A 12,809-nucleotide genomic window follows, 5' to 3' on the forward strand; every position below is an offset into this window, starting at 1 on the left:
CAAATATATCAAATATCATTCAAATCTAATTCGAGCGCATGTTTAGATATATAGTAAAAAATCACATTAAGTTAAAATCACGAAGGACAATATTAAAAACTTTGATACAAAAAACATTTACGTTGACATCTTATAGACTCAATCGTATGTGCATTCTTTGTCCACTATAATTTTGACTTAGTTTCATTTTCCACTATCCAAATATACACTAAGAAAGTGAACCAAAGACAAATTTCACATTGAAAAGGACAAGACAAAGTGGAAAATTATTGATACCTGAAAGTTAGCCTTGAAGAACAAGACCAAGTAAGAATCACAAATACATGGAAACCTAGTCTCCAGAATATATAAGTGAGCTTCCTAATCTCTCCCTTTAGTCCTTTACACATCAAAACCCAGCCTGCCATATTGATGAAGGCATTAAAACTCTCTTAATTTCCTCCAATCAGTGTCTTTATTTCCTAATTTGAGGCATATTGCTAATATTGCTATCAGATTCAAACTTTCCTAATATAAGTATATGACATGGATATACACAAACGGCATTCTACAATTAAATTCAAATGATGATGGCCTCGGGCCCTCACAACATTCAAACAATAGTTGACCATTACTCTTTTGAAAAGACCCAAGACTAATCTGATTTTATACCTCTTAATCTTAAACCAAGACTAATCTGATTTTGCATGATTTCTGTTCTTCTCTTTATGTTTTTCTTTAAGCGCCATCTACCAATAAAAAAATTACATTCAACTTATTTACAAAATTGCACTATTTATAGGCTGAAAAAAGTAGTTAATATCCTAAATTATTCCACAATTGCTAGGTATGAAATTAGTAAAAAAATGATTATAGAATTAGTAAATATATTTACACTTCAAGAGTAATCATATTTACATTTTTACTTATTAATAGAAAATTTGTTCTTGAAAAGAGACCTAAGACTAAGTAAGCCGAGTAAAAGGACATCTTAGAATGGTATTTCAGTAAAAGTTGAGTTACAATGAGCAAGGAAGACCTCCTTTATATAATAGGCAGGTCGACCATGCTAAGCGTCTAGGTACATTGAATGGACGATCGACCATGCTAAGTGCCTAGCTACATTGAATGGATGCGGTTACAAGTAACATAAAGGTAACAATGTGAAAACCAAGCTGACAAACTTAAACCGGAAGTCAGTAAGGACTTGGTCATATCATCATCTCTCACAGTCTTACGTGGCAAGTCAGACGCGTCTCGATCTTTCCTGAAGCTCTTCGATGGGTAGTTCGTGCTAGGCCGCCTTTGGTATGGTTTCAGAGCCCGCCATTGATACCATGGTAAGTCGGCCCAGAACCTTGAGCGGTACAAAATTCTTAAAGTTTACTTTTACAATAATTTTCCTTAATACAAATTCGGCGTATTCTTCAAAATTATTTTTTAAAATAATAAATCTTAAAAATATTCTACTCAACTTTAAAAATACGAGAACCCTAAATATTAATTGTCATAATTGATTTTATTAGTAGATGGGTTGAGGATAATATTTATCGAAATGCTGAATGGAGGGCACGACAGATTAACCCTAAACTTCCACCACTCCTCAACAGAACAGAAGGTGGAGCCAAGCAGGGGACGTTGCAGGGTGAGATCAAATGATAAATACGGAGCGCATGTCTAGAAATCCTTGTACGCTTAATTATTATATCGAAATTAATTATAAAAAGAAGCTTATGTTAGTAACTTTTGGATGTCATAATTTATTCTGAAGAAACATAAGCTCTAGCCCAAATACTTCTTGATAGTCAAGGCACCAACACTAGTTGACAATGCTGTTTTATTAAAAGCATTGCAACCTGTATATAGTTCAGGAAGAAAATCTAAGGTTACAAAATAGAACAGTGTACAAAATCGCCAGAGCTCTCTACTCCATTGGGACATGACAAACATTCTGCTGGAAAGAGCTTTGAGGATTTTTGGGATCAATTTTTGAGTGGTGAGGGAAATCATATGGCATCTTATCAGCAGAAAGCCCTGCTTCATCAAACACCTTTATCACTTCTTGGTAGACTACTGCATTTCCTTCTGGTGTCAGGTGCAACCCATCTCTGTAACAGCAATACATCAGGGTTGTGAATTTAAGAAAGCTAGAGGCTTTCATTTTACTACAGATAACCAGTGCATAAATTAAATAGCCCCAAGATGATGCCACACACAATATAAATCCTAAACTTCACATTCACCATCTTAGAATTTAGGTTAGGCATGACTCTACCTCAAAAGCTAGCTTAGGGGTGAGAGCTGCTTTGTGGTTGTGGACTTCTCAGCACACCCTCTCACGCTCAGGGTTGTACATCTAGAGCATGGAATTTGCACGAATGAACACATCTGCAGGTTGGTCATATATCAGTGGTCTCCAATAATATAATCTAGGATAGGCTTTGAAACCATCTTATAAGGATTATTTTGACAATATCTCTAGTTAATGTGAGGCTTCTCAACAACTTTCAACTCTCAAAAAAGGAAGCAATGCAATGTGTCACTGTCATCAACTAGACTAACCAAAAGCTAATCCATGATGCCCTTAACAAGAGAACATGGATCACAGTATAACTAGACTTAGACAAAACTAACCCATGATGCCTTTTGGTTTTAACAAGAAAACAGATGTCACAGTCTATATTTCATTATTTCTCAAGTCCAGGTGGTATCAAACCTCAAAAATTTTGTTTGCCAGCCATCTGTTTCTTGCATTTTAGACCATAGATTGATATACGGCACGCCCATTTCCTTAGCTATCTCAACACACGCGTTTGCATATTGACCAGCCGCTTCATTTGTTCTTTCAGGCAATTTTCTAGCATTCTCACCGTATAAGGATCTGCAAGACCCAACAAAAACTAATATAAAATGTTGAATAAATGGAAACCAATATAACCTAACATTCTCTATTTCAAGGGCTGGCAAATCTTGTACCTAAAAGAATAACCATGGGAATACAAAAGCAGTAATGCGAAATGGTAATCATACTGGGAATAACTACAAATAGTGGAGGTTTAGCTTTAATCTAGAAACTGAGAGTGAGGTATAGCAAGAGAGTAAAATAGTGAATGATAATTTGGAAAAGATAGATGCAACAGTGGTGTTAATAACAGCAATAACAATGACTATGGTCAATGTGTCAATTATTGCATTGACATATGAAACAGAGTCAAGGAACAGTTTCTTTTGATAATATCGGTAAGATGTCATAAATAGCCAAGAACAAAATAGAACACTAAGGTGATGTCCACAAAGGAACGCAGATTATGAATACTGAGTATAACAATTAACAAGAGAGGAAGCATACATTGCATATGCCCGACGCCCTTCCTCATAAATTGGAGGTTGAGTAATGAGCACAATTAGCATTGTTGGTGAGCATATCTGAAACAAATTATCACATGCAATTACTAACAGATAATACAATTGGCGTTTAATGGTACCAGGGTTTAATTCATGCTATGCCCATATTTTTCACTCTCATGAAGCTCTAAAACAATTAAAATAGGCAACTCCCTATCCCAATACAGTAGTAAATCCAGAAGCAAATAACAAAGCTAGAAGAAGTCATGTTCATTTTAAAGCACAAGTAACAATATAGAAAATCATCAGAATCATTCAACTAAGATTAGAGTAACAGGCTAACAACATAAAGCACTTCAAATAAATCAAATTTTTGTTCAGTGAAATACTCCAGTAAATCAACACAATATCAAATAAAAGCAGATAATTCTCTGAAATTAAAAGTACACAAGACTCAAAATACACTGAGCTAGGGAACCAATCCGGGCATAATCTTTTTCAAGCGTGCATATGAGCCAGCAGGCCCAGGAATTATCAAAACTATTTTACTAGGATAAGTAGTTCAACCAGCTATTAGCAAGTAAATGGGAAATATAAAATAATAAATGCAATGGGTTGAAAACAAAAAATCAAATGCAGAGAACTGAAATATATCATCTTGGATCATATATAAGCCCAGCCAAGGGGAAAAGATCAGCAGATAATGCAGACAAATTTGGAGTTAAAATGTTAAACGGCTAACTAAGAAGCTAATCAAGTGTAAATATTAAAACATAGAAACAACGAAATTAAACCTGTAAGTGTTGCACCATTTTTCTGAGGTTTTCTTTGTACTCTTCAATAGGTACATGTTGCTTTTCACTAGTTCTTCCAAACAATGCAGCATCATTAGCACCAAAGAAAATTGTGGTGGCAAGAGGTTGTTTAGTTGTGTCCTGAAAATGAAGCCATCCAAACAACTAAACTCTTGGAACTCAACATAAGTAGAGCAATATGCTAAATATCTAGGTAAGCTAGAGGGATTTTGAGGGGGGGGGGGGGGGGGCGACAAGGGCTCTAGCGGACTGGCTCCTCACCGATCCAAAACTGTAATGCAAGTTTATTGAATAGCAAACTAATTTGGTTTTCTCAATCCTCTAGTTTGACCCTCAAAATTAATGCATAGACAAATTGTAATATGTAAGTTTTTGCGTGGAGGAATCTTGTCCTCAATTGAGTTTCAATGTATAAAAGTTCAGAAACTCAAATAGATGACTTTTACCAAAAGAAGACAGGTGAATAAACTGACTAGAAATGTCTAGAATAGACAAGCTATTTATGATGCTTGAAATGAATCAAAAAGTGCAAGATATGGACTTGTGCCTTCTCTCCACAAAAGCTATGATGGGTGAGCCATAATTAAATTCTAAAAAACCATTTATTTATTTATATTCTAGCCCTGCAAAAAAAATCTTGATTCATCCTGTATCTTGGGGACAAAACATGACATTTTAGTGTGTTCTTTTTACATCGAAAAGATAAATTACACCTCCAGGGATTGATCCCTAGACCTTCCCCACCTCAACCCATATGTCCTCTAACTCTAACCACTGGAGCTATCATTCGGGGACACATGACATTTTAGTGTAGGACTACAGAGTTATTAATAACCCAGAAGAAGAAAAATGAAAAAAAGATCATACTTAAGCAATTTGATTAAGATTAGCAAAAAATGCATACCAGAGGGAAGAGATGGTGCAGCAAGAACATAGCCCATCTAGTGTTGTATCCACCATAGCCACGAACAAGTACATCAGCCTGAAACCACATATGGCATTCATTTTCAGAAGAAAATAGCATTCGATCTGTTGAAAGAGATTTGGTTTACCTTGCGATTATAGGCATTGGCAAGGGAAGCACCCCATCCATTCTCTCGGAACGCTTCCTGTGTCAACGAATCTCCAAACAACACGAACTTCTCCCTCATCATCTCTTCCTCCTCGATCTTGTTCAGTGTGTGTATGTTATGATCCACGCTCACTCTCCATAGAAACACCACTTTTTGACTTGACTATATTACATAAGGAAACACTGTACCTTATTTATTTCTCTCAATTGTTGTGTTCGTCTCACACATTTTCGACTTGTTTATCATTTTTCTTAATGGAACTAAACAAAATGAAATATAATGAATAGATAAAATGGGAACCAGCGGAATGATAAAAATATTTTTTCATTGTTTATATGTATCATTTTTTATTGATCGGAAAACTAGCTACGAGTACAAGACTACGACACCGCTAACGAATCCTTGAGCAGCAAAGTTCCAAGCTACCCATCGATCTGATCTGTAATACGAATGCCCGCAGTTGTGCTATGAGCTCCCTTTCATGCTAACCGGTCTACAACACAATTCCCTTCCTGCGGAGTCCAACTCACCATCACCCTCACGTCACCTGAGAGCGGCTCCACGATTTGTCTTAAAATTGGAGTTTTCACATGCAGAGATCAACATTGTGTGCATTATGAAGGGCCTCCACCAAATTTCTGCAGTCGTAATCACTATATTTTATGACCGTACGAGGGAAATATACCATCAGTTTATTATTTGAATAATGGTGAAAACAATTGAGATATACTCCCTTCGTCCACATTTATAAGTCACTTTTACATAATTCTTTAAGATTAAGCAAAGTAGTTACTAGCAAAAATTGGTAAAAAGTTTTATTAGTTTTCCTAGTTGCCCATGACTTTCTCTTTCTAAATTAATTTTCTTCAAAATCATATTATCGTTTTCATATTAAATATGAGAGTAATTTTGGAAAAATGTATTAGATGTTTCATTGGTATTATAAAGTAACTTATATTTTGGGACAAAAATCTCTCAAAAAGTGACTTATAAATGAAAACGAAGGGAGTAATTTTTTATTCAATATTATTCTTCTTTTTTTTGGTACATTGGGAAGGAAAAAGCGAACAAAGAGAAACTACATGGCTAACAAGTCCCTAACCAAGATGGAAAAAAGCTGGTGAGGCGGGGGCTCAAGGCAAGACAAGGGGTAGTGGAAACCAGCAAGGCAATCAAGTGCTTCATTTGCATCCCTAGAGATATATAGAAGCTCTATGCTCCAATCACGATCCAAAAGGAGCCGGAGGTTAAGGAAATCCGAAGCCAGGTACATGGAAGTGGTACCTATCCTTAGCTTAAATTTAAAATAAATTTAATAAAAAATTAAATTAAATTTTTAACTTTTATAGATATACGTTCCAGGAGCAGGGAAATACGCTGCTTTCAGAAAGGCATATGCGCTGAAGTTAGGGATGATGTTGATCTGGGACCGTGGATTCCGTTGAGTAATTTGCAAAGTTGATTGTGTAGAGCTTTTTCAGTCTTTGAGAGATGAGGTGAGTAGGTGGTTCTTCCCTATTATGGAGGAAATCGCATGCCTTCTGAATCGTAACTGGGACATCTCGCTTGCTCGTATTAGTAGAGATGACAATCATCCAGCCAATAGGCTTGCTAGGAAGGGAGCTTCGTCACCAAGTTCTTCGCTCGGCGTGTTGATTAATCCCTCAGGGGAGCTGGAGATCCTCATCATGAAGGATCGTTTAGTTGTTCCTTTGTCGTTTGTTTTTCTGTTAATTTTCCGATGTAACAAAACAAAAATTTTTTTTACCCTCCCGTCAAAAAATAAATATATTTTACCCGATCAAACAGTGTTTTTATAATGGATCTAGAAAAACAGTATTCAATTATTCATATTGATAATTTAATTACTTTCAAAAAAAGATAATTTAATTCATTATTATCTTCCTATTATATTGTTGCTTTCTCCCATTTTCGTGGCGTTTATCTAACTGACTCATCTGAAAGAGAAGAGAAGAGAAAATGTTGAGAGTCAGCGCAAAGAGGGTTTTCGGAACGGCGTCGCAGGCCATTAGGGTTCCGGCGCGGTTCTACCACGAGAGGGTGGTCGATCACTACGAGAACCCCCGCAACGTCGGCTCCTTCGACAAGAATGACCCCACCGTCGGCACCGGTTTGGTCGGAGCACCGGCCTGCGGCGACGTCATGAAACTCCAAATCAAGATCGACGATTCCACCGGAAAGATCACCGACGCTTGCTTCAAGACGTTCGGCTGCGGCTCCGCCATCGCTTCTTCCTCCGTCGGTAATTAAGCTAAGCCTCTGTTTTGTGAATCAATTATTGAAAATCTGCTTTTTTCTGTTTCTGATTTTTGTGTTTCTGTTCTCGTTTGTATTCAGCTACTGAATGGGTGAAAGGAAAACACATGGAGGAAGTTTTGACCATTAAGAACACGTATGTAATTTATCTTGCAGTTATCTGTGTTACCTCAATCTCCTACATTTTTGGAGTATTTTGGATTGTGTTTTGTTCTTTAATAGCACATCACATATATGTTCTGTTCTGCTTGTTGTTTCCTTCCTATATAGTATAGATTATCTTTGGTTACAGGTTAATTATTTCAGAATTACTAGTATGTATCTTCTGCTGTTTTTGTTTTGTTAATCACTTTTGCTAGCTCTAGTAGGGTTAACTACCACATCGATTAGAGCTATTGTCAAAATAATCCTTTAGAGAAATCCTCACCTAGAGCTAGTTTTGGTGGTAGAATTAGGTTGTCTAAGTATGCGTTTGGATTTCGAATGAGCTCAACGTGGGTCGTTGAGCTTGACGTGGCAAAATTCTGCTTCTCTGATCCATATTAAACTACGTGACAAATTTTAGCTTCTCCATTGATACCTTGTGATATGTTAAATCACGTAGCGTTTATACCAATGTCATACCAAACATACACTAAACCTAGATAATTACCACATTGATTAGAGATATTGCCAAAATAATCCTTTAGAGAATCCTCACCTAGAGCTAGCTTTGGCGGTAGAAGTAGGTCTAAGGTAGATTAGGTCTAAGTATGTGTTTGGATTTCGATTGAACTCAACGTGGCAAAATTCTGCTTTTCTGATCCATGTTAAACTCAATGTCACAAATTTAGCTTCTCCATTGATACCTTGTGATATGTTAAATCCTGTAGCGTTTATACTAATGTCATACCAAACATACACTAAACCTGAATTTTAAGATGGCACCAGAGCCTATCATAAAACTGTTTTGTTGTGTCGCCGCGTGCAAATTTCGCCCTCCAAATGTCTGCCTGTGAGCGGTGTGTTATAAGGTTCCACATTGACTATAGATATGACCCAAATAGTTCTTATAAATGGTAGAGCGATTCTCATCTGGAACTAGTTTTTTGGTAGAGTTAGGGGCGCCTGAATTCTGATTAGTAGATAAGTTGTTTCTGGCTTAGGTTATCCTTTTCTTCATGGTCAGTGTTTTGAATTTTTTGGAGTGACCAATGTTTGATGTTCTGCAGTGAAATTGCCAAGCATCTTTCTCTTCCACCAGTTAAGCTCCATTGCAGCATGCTTGCTGAAGATGCCATTAAAGCAGCTGTGAAGGACTATGAAGCTAAACGTGCCATGGCAGGAGCGGCAACAACTGAACAGAAGGCTGCCACTGCTTGATTTCTTCCATGATGACGATAACAACAGTTTGTTTGGGTTTGTAATATGTTAATCAGCTGTAGTATACAACACTTTCACTTCAGATGTTTGGTTGGAGCAGCTAGTCTGCTAGATTTTGTTAGCATTTTGTGGAGTAAATGCTTGTGAAGCTGGCTATGGTTTGTTATCTGTTTGCTTTGCTTTGTGCTTAGCAGGATTGCAGGACACAAATCATGTTTATAAGTTCCACAATACAATGAGTGAAGTGAACAGTATTTTGTTTTCCACAATGAATGTTGCCTTGTTTGTATTGTTTTTATCTTTAGTAGATTTGTTTGTTGCCAAACTTTGTATCTTAGAATGAAATTATGGTCTGTCCTGGGTTAGTTGCATCTGAGTGGTCTATTTGTTGGCTCGGGTGCAGGTGCATGCCATTGCCATGGGATGGCGCTGAAGAATGTGATAAACATAAACCAGAAATGTCATATGACCAGATTAAAAAATAGCCAAAAGTCTAACTAGAGATGAGTGTTGCATTTGGATGGAATAAAGTGTACATGATTACTTATTTATTTCTCAGTCTTTCATTCGAAACTGTGGTTAAAAGTTATAGTTGTTCAGCATTTTTGCAAATATTAATGTGTGAGGGAACCGAATCTGGCATAGGTTGCCAGCGGAAGAAAGAGGGAAAAAGAAAATGAAAGCTACATAATACCAGCAGCCCCATGATGAATGTGGAATTGTTTTAGAACAAGTTGTACACAACCAGGCATAAAAAAATTCTTCTTGTTTACTAGTCGACTAAACTAGAGGTGATTGTTGCCTTTTAGTAGAATATCTCACAAGGTAAAGTAGCGTAGAATCAGATGCCAAAGATAAAGACACGGCCTAGAAGTCTAGCACCATCCATATAACCAAAGTGCTATTCCACTTTTCTTTTACAGTCAGAAACGATGTTATATTTGTTCCATTTTCAAATAAGACATTAGGAGAGCGTGTTCCAGTAGGAGAGTGTGATTGGAACTTGGAAGAGTGTATCTCTATCATTCTTTAAGGAAAAGGTCATACAAGTCGGTCTTTGGAGTATGCCAGAGTGAAAGATTCATAGTTCCATACCATTAGCACATGAATGCAATGCATTTAATTTCAGGAAAATGTAAGTTCAAGAGAAGTGGAAAGAACTATATGATGTACATGGGGTTTCTGTGTGTCATAACTCATAACTGTTAATGTCATAATCATAACACAAATGAACACCACCCCAATCAAATACATCATTCAGACCTTATTAGAAAAACATAACAAAAATGATTGATTAGACCATAACAGATTAACCCGATGATTCGGTCTAGGCAGTCTTCTTATCTTGCAAAATATCCAACAAAAAGTTGGTGAAAAAGGGCTCATAATCAGGCAACTTAGCATACCCAGGAAAGTAATTGATATCAATCACAAGATACCTCCTCTGATCTCTCCCATCTCTAATCAAATCAACATTGAAAAGATGAAGCCCCAATGCCTCCCTCAAACCTCTCCCCAACTCCTCCACCAAACCCTCACTAGGCATTTCAACTTCACCATTCTCAACCGCACCGCCACCACCTTCCTCACTCAAATTCGACACCTGAGAAAACGGCACCGACCCCTTCAGCATCCTCAGCTTCTCCTCCGAAATATCAGGCAAAGACTTGCGCTTCACGCAAATCACGCGCTGCCCAGCAACGTAGACCTTGAAAACAACCCCGCCGTGGTTCACAAACTCCTGCAGCACCACCGGAGCAGTCAACGCGTTGACCCCGTCACGGTCAAACACCAAACAGAGCTGGTGTGACCCATCGGTGCCGTTCGCCGCCACCGGCTTCGCGATGACAGGAAATCGCAGACCCATTTCCTCGATTTCGTCAAACCTGAAGGCTTTCGGGTCATTCACCACCACCTGCTTCGGAACCCCGACGGTGGCGTTTTCCGGTGAAATTCGCAATTTCAAGTGGGTCGCTGATTCGAGCATGGAAACTCGGTTGTGAAGCTGGTCCACCGACTCAGGAGGGTCGATGATGATGGTGTTGGGATTCTCAGCTGAGAATTGTTGTAGCTGTTTCCTCCATTGTTGGGTGTAGAGTTTGTGGATGATGCAGTGGAAAGGGGCTTGTGAGTGTAATGGTGTGGTGGGATCGATTTGAACGAGGTCGATGCCGTGTTGTTTGGCGTGGTTGAGAAGGGAGGGTTGAAGGAAGCTTTCGAATTTCTTGGGTTCGAGAGCATAGCCAACACGATACCTCTGTGTGGTTGCTTCAGAATCAGACATGTCTGTTTTGTTGTTCTTCTTGTTCTGGTAATCTCAGTGTTGTGATATTGGATTTATAGAGACAAAGTTGAAAATGACTTCATTGTACCATGGTGTGAAACCATTATAATATTGTTTTTTGGTTGAAATTTGAAATCAATTGCTAAAGTTAAAGTTAAGGATCAATCTTATTTATTGATAGTCTCCCTATCTTCCAAAACTATTCTAGTTTAAGGTTTTTGCACAAAGTTTAAGAGTTTATTAACTGATGTTATAATTTGATTGAAACATCCTTATTTAATATGAAAGAGAGAATACAATTTATTGGTTAACTAATTGGTGATAATTGTGATTGGTGAAAATAAGATGTGATACTTGGGAAATACAATATTAAATAAGGGCATGGGTTGAAGAGAATTAGATAAAGTGCTTTGAATATGTAAAACAACAATGGTTTTGGAACAAAACAAAAAAGTTAAAACTACAATAGTTTTGGAACGGAGCGATTAATATTCTAGGTAGGTCAAATTTATAATAAAGATATTGAGGGAGTTGTTTTTTAATATCTTTTCATTTTGAATTGTTCTTATGACGAGGATATTCGTTATTGAAATGTAGGGGATTCGATTCAATGGCAGACATATTGTCATGCTTTCTCTTTTATATTCTTAGCTTTTCTAGTAGTCAATTAATATATTAGAAGATTGAAGGCTGCTTCTTGAAAATCAACATGGTATAAGAGTCATTAGTATATCATTCTCATGTGACCAAATATGGCCCAACCAATCATGGAATGGTAGACAAGTCTCATATTTACATGTCACAAACTTGATGGGAAAACTACCTTCAATGGTTTCAATCTGTCAAGACGTTAATATGCGGTAAGGGCAAGGAGGATTACCTCACCGGAAAGGCTACAACCGCAGCCAAAAAGGAATCCACCTAATAGGGGTGGAAAGTGGAGAACAACATGGTCATATTATAGCTGATCAACTCTATGAACAATAACATAAGAGATAATTTTCTACTCTATGAATTTGTAAATGATATGTGGGATACAACAAAGGTGGTGTATTCAATCAATGAAAATACTATCAATCTTTTCAAAATCAAGTTTTCTTCATGACTTGTGTTAAACCGATATCTCAGTAACTCAATACTTTAATATCCTCGCTCGATATTAGCAGTAATTGAACATGTATGAGACTCATAGCCAAGAGTTCCCAACTGATGGTGCTAAATAGTAGTAAATACAAAAAGATTGATAAAAATATAGGGATTTACAAATTCCTAAATGGTTTGAATAGGGATATTTATGAAGTTTTGAGGTAGAACATTCAAAACTAAATCTCTTCCCTCACTTCGAGAAATCTTTTCTGATGTGTGTCATTAAGAAAGTAGAAAGAAGTTAATGATGGGGTCTTCAAATCTCCATCATGAGATTGAAACTTCTGCCCTTGTTTCACGAGGTATTCAACGTCTAGGTTACAAGAGAAGCATTGATGTGAAGTGTGCCCAAAGCCTAGACACACTTAAGACATTTGTTGGAAGATTCATGGAAAACCAGTCAACAAACTGGAAGCCCAAATATCCATTAGAAACCAATAATGAGGATAAATCATCACTCAAACCCACACTTTACAAATAATGAGCAAATGGAGTTTCTATGAAAAATGATTGGCCATCAAATTATAA

The 12,809-nt window shown here is 37.2% G+C and overlaps 3 protein-coding genes across 5 annotated transcripts; 1 reads left to right on the plus strand and 2 right to left on the minus strand.

The window, feature by feature from the left end:
• Positions 1–1,666: 1,666 nt before the first annotated feature.
• Positions 1,667–5,423, minus strand: LOC130715899 (GDSL esterase/lipase At5g62930-like). Of its 3 annotated transcripts, XR_009011807.1 has the most exons (7): positions 5,192–5,423; positions 5,044–5,121; positions 4,119–4,259; positions 3,329–3,405; positions 2,696–2,860; positions 2,255–2,367; positions 1,950–2,087 (listed from the first exon to the last, which is right to left on the minus strand). XR_009011807.1 is itself a non-coding variant. In XM_057566049.1 (6 exons), exons 1-6 carry the CDS (start codon positions 5,291–5,293, stop codon positions 1,904–1,906), a joined length of 747 nt encoding a protein of 248 aa, XP_057422032.1. In that variant the 5' UTR covers positions 5,294–5,420; the 3' UTR covers positions 1,667–1,903. The 3 variants fall into 3 exon arrangements, 2 of the variants coding, with proteins under 2 accessions (XP_057422032.1, XP_057422033.1); XM_057566049.1 differs by lacking the exon at positions 2,255–2,367 and having other exon boundaries at positions 1,667–2,087; positions 5,192–5,420; XM_057566050.1 differs by lacking the exons at positions 2,255–2,367; positions 3,329–3,405 and having other exon boundaries at positions 1,667–2,087; positions 5,192–5,383.
• A 1,719-nt stretch (positions 5,424–7,142) lies between these two features.
• LOC130711211 (iron-sulfur cluster assembly protein 1-like) lies at positions 7,143–9,140 on the plus strand. The gene is made up of 3 exons (XM_057560731.1): positions 7,143–7,475; positions 7,571–7,625; positions 8,701–9,140. The coding sequence occupies exons 1-3, from the start codon at positions 7,193–7,195 to the stop codon at positions 8,849–8,851; spliced, it is 489 nt and encodes a 162-aa protein (XP_057416714.1). The 5' UTR covers positions 7,143–7,192; the 3' UTR covers positions 8,852–9,140.
• Positions 9,141–9,519: 379 nt separating this feature from the next.
• On the minus strand, positions 9,520–11,213 carry LOC130711210 (inositol-tetrakisphosphate 1-kinase 2-like). The gene has a single exon (XM_057560730.1). It carries the CDS (start codon positions 11,133–11,135, stop codon positions 10,179–10,181), a length of 957 nt encoding a protein of 318 aa, XP_057416713.1. The 5' UTR covers positions 11,136–11,213; the 3' UTR covers positions 9,520–10,178.
• Positions 11,214–12,809: the final 1,596 nt, after the last annotated feature.

This window comes from Lotus japonicus, chromosome 4, assembly GCF_012489685.1.
Source record: "Lotus japonicus ecotype B-129 chromosome 4, LjGifu_v1.2".
NCBI classification, from domain to species: Eukaryota; Viridiplantae; Streptophyta; class Magnoliopsida; order Fabales; family Fabaceae; genus Lotus; species Lotus japonicus.

What these genes read in the sequence shown, in the direction of transcription:
- LOC130715899 (XM_057566049.1), bottom strand. Translation starts at nt 5,293, where the DNA reads ATGATGAGGGAGAAGTTCGTGTTGTTTGGAGATTCGTTGACACAGGAA. An exon ending in CCAATGCCTATAATCGCAAG is followed by an intron (nt 5,122 to 5,191) that starts GTAAACCAAATC and finishes ATGTGGTTTCAG; the next exon opens with GCTGATGTACTTGTTCGTGG. An exon ending in GGGCGTCGGGCATATGCAAT is followed by an intron (nt 2,861 to 3,328) that starts GTATGCTTCCTC and finishes TGGGTCTTGCAG; the next exon opens with ATCCTTATACGGTGAGAATG.
- LOC130711210 (XM_057560730.1), bottom strand. Translation starts at nt 11,135, where the DNA reads ATGTCTGATTCTGAAGCAACCACACAGAGGTATCGTGTTGGCTATGCT.
- LOC130711211 (XM_057560731.1), top strand. Translation starts at nt 7,193, where the DNA reads ATGTTGAGAGTCAGCGCAAAGAGGGTTTTCGGAACGGCGTCGCAGGCC. An exon ending in CATCGCTTCTTCCTCCGTCG is followed by an intron (nt 7,476 to 7,570) that starts GTAATTAAGCTA and finishes GTTTGTATTCAG; the next exon opens with CTACTGAATGGGTGAAAGGA. An exon ending in GTTTTGACCATTAAGAACAC is followed by an intron (nt 7,626 to 8,700) that starts GTATGTAATTTA and finishes GATGTTCTGCAG; the next exon opens with TGAAATTGCCAAGCATCTTT.